This window comes from Terrapene carolina, unplaced genomic scaffold, assembly GCF_002925995.2.
Source record: "Terrapene carolina triunguis isolate 2854851 unplaced genomic scaffold, T_m_triunguis-2.0 Scaffold84, whole genome shotgun sequence".
Lineage (NCBI taxonomy): Eukaryota > Metazoa > Chordata > Testudines > Emydidae > Terrapene > Terrapene triunguis.
The window spans coordinates 41173250-41180991 of record NW_020664435.1 but is presented as its reverse complement, the minus strand read 5'-3'; the positions used below and the strand labels follow the sequence as shown (position 1 = coordinate 41180991).

Genomic DNA, 7742 nt, shown 5'->3' with positions numbered 1-7742 from the left:
ATGACATTTTGATTACGAGGCAAGGGATAATCCCATAAGAGACCCCAAACAACAATTCAAAGTTGAATTCTTTAACCAGGTGCTAGCTTGTGCAATACAGTCAGTTGAAGAACGTTTCATGAAGCTCAAGGAACACAGCAGTATATTTTGGATGTTGTATGATATTCCAAAACTCCTCACTATCCCCGAAGAAGACCTACACCAGCAATGCAGGGCACTAGAGACAATGTTGACACATGATGACATGCGCGATATTGATGCGAGTGATTTAGGTGATGAACTGAAAGCCCTTTCAAGATACATTTCAGCAGGATCAACTCCAAAGGCTGTTCTGGAATATATGTGCACAAATAAGATGACTACCCTCTTTCCAAATGCTTTTGTTGCTCTGCGCATACTTCTAACACTTCCTGTAACAGTTGCCAGCGGAGAACGCAGCTTCTCCAAGCTGAAGTTAATAAAAACACATCTACGCTCCACAATGACACAGGAGAGGCTGGTCGGCCTTGCAACCATCTCAAAGGAGCATGAGCTGGCTCAGACTGTGGACCTTCAGCAGGAAGCAGTTCAAATCTTCGCAACCAAGAAGGCACGGAAAGCACCACTTTGATTATTCAAACTGATAAAAATGCCAGTGTTTACTATGCAGACAAGAAAAGTTACATTTGCTGTTCAGGCGTTTGAAAGTTAAGTGTTACTTAAAATTTTTGAACAAGGCATTTTAAGTTGTTAGTTCTCCTTTATTGGGGTAGGTAGCAGAGCAGTACCATGAGAGAGTAGAACAGAAAGAAGGCAGAATTGAGACCTTTCAAAGTTTTGGCCAAGCGAGAGGGCATGGGGGCATCATTTGAGCTCCCTGCCTCAGGTGCCAAAATGTACACCCGAAACACACTGAAATTTCTGTGGAGTATTGAAGTATGCAAAGACTTCATGATCAGGATCTCAATTCTATATAGATAGGAAGAATAATGCTCTTTTTCTGACTTGGCTTGAATCACAACTACAGCTCTTAGTTGTAACATAACCTCAAGTCAGATATCAAATGGTTCTCAGTGTAATGATTCCCGGAATAAAAGAGTTTTATTGCATTTCCCTTGAAGCACCAAAACAAACACACCAGGTAATCTTATTTTGAGAGGATACAATCAACTTCAATTCTCAACGTATACAATAATATGCTTTTTCGTTGTGCCATTTATACAAGCATTCAGAATATGTTAGTAATTCCATTCGAAATCCCTGTTTTCAGGAGTTAATAACTAGACTAAAAATCTAATAAGGTGCAATTCCATGTAACCTGACTGTAGTGGGGCAGCTGCCCCATTCGGGCATGGAAGGGGTTAAAGCAAGCCAGAGAGGCTGTGCAGAGTCCCAGCCAATCCTGGAAGGGCTTATTGGGAGCCAGTCAAACGGAGGGTTGAAAGCAGCCTATCAGGGCCAGGCTGGGCCCTATAAGAAGGCTGCAGGGCACAGAGGAGCTGAGTTTCTCTCTGAAGGGCAAAGGGAGAAGAACTGGCTCTTTGAGAGAAGCACCTAAGACAGAGCAGAGCAGAGCAGAGCAGGGCAGGGCAGGGCAGGGTATGGAATGGAATGGAATGGTATGGTCAGCAGAGGCTCTAGACTGACGACTGCCAGACTGGGGCCCTGACACAAAGGGGCAGAGAAGGTGCTGGGGTTATGGGGAAGTGGCCCAGGGAAGCATGCAGTAGAGGAGAGTTGGAGGAGGGAAGTAATTGGCTGCCGCTAGAGGGTCCTGGGTCGGGGCCCAGAGTAGCAGGTGGGCCTGGGCTCCCCCTTCCCTCTACTTGCCAGTAATGAGAGTGGCTAAGCCAGACTGCAGTTTGCTGTTAGAGGAAGGGGCTAGACTGAGGACTGCAGTGAGAACACTGAAGCAAGTGATAGAACCAGAAGCTGCCAGTACCCCGGAAGGTGGGGAGAGCCAGCAGAGCGAGCATAGCTGGAGGGCAGTGTCCAGAAGCGTACGTTGCGGTCCGGGAGTGATGGGGGTCCGACGGTGAGGATGGTGGAGACCGAGAAAGTAAGAGGGTGAAACACCACTAATGAAGGTATGCTGCTGAAAGAGCTAATTCCCTAACCAACCAGCAGGAGGTGCTGCTGTGGTGAGTCCGGCACTGTTACATTGACCAATAAAAACAGAAAAAAATGGCGCATGACTACTGTCATAAATTCAATAGCAAACCTGACCTGAATTTTCCCCAGGCCATACAGCAAAACAAGTTCTAAACAGAACAGATTACTATGACTGCAGTCAGTAATTAGGTGCTAAACATCAGGTTATTTAATCCAAATGTATTAATTAGAATAATAAAGACTATCCTGTAATTACAAGGGAGAATGCATGAGACATTATGAAAGGCATCTTAAGCAAAGTGCTGTAGGTCTCTATCCTCAGTGTTAGTAGACAGATTAAAATCCTCATAGATTTGAAAAGAATGGTTATTTACTCTACAGTAACTGTTTTTTCAAGATTTTGTAGTCAGTGTGGATCCCACTGTAGATACGGATGCACCTCAAGTGCCTGAGCTTGGAAACAGCAATGTCTGTCCCGGCCATGCATCACTCTGAGCCTCCTTGTGTTCCCGTACAAGGGCATAAAGGGTGGAGTGGCCCCAATCCTCCCTTGCAGTTTGAAGCCCATGGTAAATGAGGACTCTCAAAGCAGGAAATGAAACGTGGGGCATAGGCTGGGGCACCCATGTAAAAAAATGGTGGGTACTTAGTATCCACTGGCAGTCCCCCTATCAGCACCTTCCCTTCCCCTCCAGTGCCTCCTGCCTGCCATGATCAGCTGTTCCACCCCATGCAGCAGGCACTGGGGGGGAGGGGGAGGAACGAGGGCGGGGCGTGCTCATGGGAACAGGGCACGAAATGGTGGGGTGCAGGCGGGGTGGGAAGATGCAGAGAGGGGGTGGGGTCTTGGGGTAAGGGGTAGAGTAGGGTCTGGGGCAGAGTTGGGTGGGAGCACCCACCGGGCACATTAGAAAGTGAGCACCTATGCTGGGAAGTGTTCCAGTTCTAGGGTTGATACTGGCATAAATCTTGCTGTTGATGTCTGTACTGGTGCAACCATCTCCTGGGTCTTTTTTGTTGCTGGTGCCTTGGCGCTATCCCTTGTCAATGCTGAGGACTTCAGGGGCTTCTCTCTGAGCTTTGAGTCCTCTCTGTAGGATGGTTGCACTGACTGCTCCATGCTGTGTTTGTGCTCGATGTGGGAGTGCCCTTCTCTCTGTGTACCGAGGTTGGCATGATCAGCATCAGGGATATTGGTTTTGGTCCCAATAGTCTAGGTGCCTTTTTGGCTTCTTCTCCCTGCTCAAACCTGAGGTGCAGTGTCTAGTAGTTGGGGCACTTGACGAAGACAGTTTTCTTGGTTCTGGGAGGGAGAGTGTCTCTGCTCTTAGATCGGATGCTCCCTTCATGCATTTCTCCAAGAGGTGCATCTTGAGCCTCAAATCTTGGGATTTTTGGTGCAGGAACAGAATGAGTGGCAGAAGGAACACTAGTTGGGGATGTGACCCTCCCTGATCCAGACCAGGCATCTGCCGTGTCCATCTATTCAGGGCATTCAGGCATCAAAAGGAGGACAGGATTTACACCCAGTGGGGTTCAAGTTCACCATAGTTAGCAGTTGGTCCAAACAGTCTCATCCTGCTCGTTTTTTTTTGTGGGGGGGAATGCCCAAAAGTCTAATCAAAGTTTTAATGCAAAGAATTAAAGATGGTTTCTTCACCGAAACAGAGATCTGAAGTTCAGGAACAGGTCAGACACAGTCCAGATTCCATCTCCTTGTCACAGGTGATAAACAGGAACTGAGGGAGGGTCAAGACCACTCCGCCCTTTATGCACAGCTCTGCCAGATGCTAGTATTCAAAACATTCTGAGCTTGTGTGCATGAGGAGGTGCAATGCACACCTACAGTAGAATCCATAGTGACACATATTTGAAGAACTTGTTACACACTTCTTATTAGTACACTAAATTCCCTAATGAACTTTGTAACCAAATTAAATATAGGATTAAGAAAGCTGTGATTTAAAACCAAACCCCTCAAAGAAACCCATACCCACACATCACAAGCATAATTATGTCAAATTTTCCTTTTTCATTTGATGCTTTTTTGCCCCGTCCCATTACCAATTACAGCAAGGCCTCCTGCTCTTGAAGGAGAGAAGGCAGCTCTCCTTAGAACAAAATGCACTGCTATATAGACTTTTATTGGTGGAGAATGTCCCACAGGAAAGGTTTCACTGATGCCCTTTTTAAACAAAGCACCAATTTCTGCTTTTTACTCAGTTTTCTCTATCATCCTCCTAATCTCAAATATTTCTAAGGCTGAATAGCTGAGAGTTATAACAAACCAGTTCAAACTATTATTCAATAGGTATACCACTTAACAATATAACTTCCCATTCAGTACTGAATGGAAGTAAACAGCAACGTATGAAGATGCCAAATAGTGATTCAGGTTGTGTAGTGTGAAATCTCCTTCCAAAATTCCTTATCGTTCATTACCAATTGTATTTAGAATAATACCACCACCATAATAGTCACAGCTTTGTCTCATCATACCTGCGCTCAAAATAATATAAGGCTTACGTTTTATATTTAATTTGACTTTTTTGTACCTCTTTCCACATATTTGTGTTTTTAAAATGAAGTATTGCCTAGATTACATATGACAATCCAGTCAATTATTCTCATGATTGAAAACCTAGGTGCATGAAGACTTGAAAATGAACCCCTAAAATGATGACCACATGCACATTTACCACTCAAAATATTAGAAATAGTGACTTATTCAGAACAAAGAAAACCAAGGTGCTGACCACTCCTGGTCAATAAAGATTCTATGACATGTTGTTTGTAAGGACAGGGTTGTTAATCCTGACAAATGTAATATATTTGAGTAATAACATTCTGCCTATATAAAAAGTCCCTATGGTTTCTATGAGATAAGTAGGCTTGGCAGAATTCAATTTTTATGTTTTTATAATTTTGACAGGTATTTCTATATTTATGTTTAAGCATTTATTATAGATGGAAATATTTTTTGTTCATTTGTGTATGCATATTGAAATCAACGTTTACCAACATTTACTGATAAAAATCTAATCTCTCCAACCCTATATTTAAGTGATTCTTCAATTCTTTTCCTTAAAAATTGTGTAGTGTTGAGATATTGTTAAACAGTTGCTGCTTTCCATCCCACAAATGGTGTGAATTCAAGGGAAGCTGAAGTGATTTTTAGATGCAAAATGTTTTGGTATTATTAGGAATGAAAGGCACTACAAATCTAATATTATACTTCACACATTTTCCAATTAACCCATACTATCTGATGTACTTCTGTCAAGTGGGGAACTGTAAGGAAGTCTAAAGAGCACTTAACACAAGATGAAATGCTCCTCCATTATCAACAGTTTAAAATCTGGAATATAAAAATAAATAGTTATTACAATGAAAATGTGTATTCTACTACCTCCATTATCCATAATAGCTGATAATATTTTCATCCTCCCCATCATCCAACTTCATAATCTGGGGAGCATTTTTTATTCCTTTTCCTCCAACATGTAGGCAGGTACCAAATCTTTTTGCTTCTCCTTCCACGTTTCCTTCTGATTGCTAAGGTCAAGGTGGGATATATTTAAAGAATGAGTTAGCCATCTTCTCATCTCAGTTTTTCAAAAAAAATGGAGGAATGCAAGATTGGTTTTAAATTTACTGCTACTAGAATAATCCCTCACTTCTTCCCTGTAACCACAACACCACTCTTTGAGATGCTTCACTGGCTCCCACTGCATTGTGCACCAAGTTCAAACTTCCATCCTTATTTTCAAGGTCCAAAATAGTGCAGCCTCTATCTACATCTCTGATCTGGTCTACTTTTATATTCCCCTCTGCTAATTATGCCAGTCTTGATACCCATTTATTCTTATATCCTTTCATGGTAATGCTTATTCTTGGAACAACCTTCTAAAATTTGTCTGTCAAGGCTCCACCATAACCTCATTGAAGTCACTTGAAAATACCCATTTCTGAACATTGCCTACAAGCAGTGTTTGCAATATATTTTAATAATCAAAACATGTGTATGCCTAAAACCAAGCTTAAGATGGTTACTATGTTTTCCTCACCCCTTCCTTCTGGGTGTAAGTCATAACTTCACAAACCTGTCATGCTCACTATTAATATTGTAAGTTCTTTGGAACAGGCAAATCTTCTGTGAAAAGCCTAGCACATTTCTGAGCACTATAAAATAAATAACATCATATACTACTCTTACTGTTTAATACTACATAACATGTATGTACACCTGTTCTGTCCCCAATGTGCAGCCACTGTCATTAGCATTATCATTAGGGCCAAACTGATGGATCTGAACTCCTATGAATTCTAGCTACTAGAGGATAAATGTCTTTACCTAACTGGAAATAATATATACATACTGGTTAACATATACCATTGCCCCTAGTACGTGGCACGTCAAACTTGCTCAAATGTTTGTGACAATAACATTCAAATACCTGTTCCAAAGACATAAACCCTAGTCTTAGCACAGCTGACAGTGTTTGTCCTTTAGCTCAAATGGTAGATGCTTGTGTTTAGTTGGCAGCTGAGTGCGCGTGCCTATGGGTGTCACTGGAAGTGGGAAGCAGATGACTGGGAAGGTAGATATCACTGGAGGAGGGGGTTTGGTGGGTGTTGCTGTGGAGGGAGGGAATGTGATTAGAAGAAGGTAATGAGTGTCACTGTTGGGGAGGGGGCTGGTTGAAAGGGTTGATGTGTGTTGCTGGGGGTAAGCCCTTGAATGGGAGGTGTTTGTGTTCATCTTTGGGGATATGGGGCTTTTGTGGGTGGCTTGGTGGGTGAGGCACATAAGTGGGAGGGGGATGCAGCTGAGTTTTGGTAGGCTGGTGGGTATCAGTGGGTGAGAGGAGGGTAGGTGGCAAAGTTGGTGGGAGCTGTGGTTAGTTGTAGGGTGGACACTAGAAGAGGGAGGTTATATGGCCGGAGTGTTCCTCGGAGGGAGGGCTGGCAGGTATGAAGAGGTCACTGGAAAGTGGAGGCAGATAGATGGGAGTGGTGTCACTGCAGGAGGAGGAGTTGGAATCTGGTTGGTGTGGAGAGGTTGGCAAGTGTCCTGCGTTGCCTGACGTCCCTGAAGTTAAATGGAAAGGCTGGTGGACGTCTGTGGGGCGGGGTTATTACGGGTGTCCCGGAGGGGGTGGGGGAGTAACTATGTGGGGTGAAGTGCGGAAACTTAGCAGCTAGGAGGGGATTTCCACAGATTGCATCGCCGCTGCTCAGAGTGTGACTTCTTCGGAAGCCCCTTCTCCACTCGTCCCAAATTGTTACCGGAAGTGACGTCGCGTCTCCGGCCTCCAATCAATAATGTCTCCGGGAGGTGGGGCGAGGCGCTAGTTGCCATGGTATCGGACGCTTAGCTCCTTTCTTGCGGCTCTCCTCGACTCCCTAGTGGAGACGAGGCAGGAGCCTCCGCGCCCAGCCATGAGCAGCCTGTCGGTCGGGCGGAAGCTCAGCCTGTCCCCGCACATCCTAGAGCTCCTGGCGCTTCCCTGCTGCCTGGAGGAGCTGGAGGCCGACTGCCGGTAAGAGAATCACGGGTCGGGGCTGGCACCTCTGTGGGGTGAACCCGCGGAGCTGGAAGGGGAGGAGCCGAGGTAGGCGGGGGGGAGCTGGGGCAGCCGAGGTAGGCG

General features: G+C 44.7%; 1 protein-coding gene across 1 annotated transcript in view; it reads left to right on the top strand.

The window, feature by feature from the left end:
- The first annotated feature begins 7533 nt into the window (after positions 1 to 7533).
- Positions 7534 to 7742, top strand: part of CUNH10orf67 (chromosome unknown C10orf67 homolog) — a 103278-nt gene continuing 103069 nt past the window's right edge. Inside the window, exon 1 of the mRNA XM_026649345.1 lies at positions 7534 to 7634. Coding sequence (XP_026505130.1) covers positions 7534 to 7634 — 101 coding nt within the window. The remainder of the gene's footprint in view (positions 7635 to 7742) is intronic.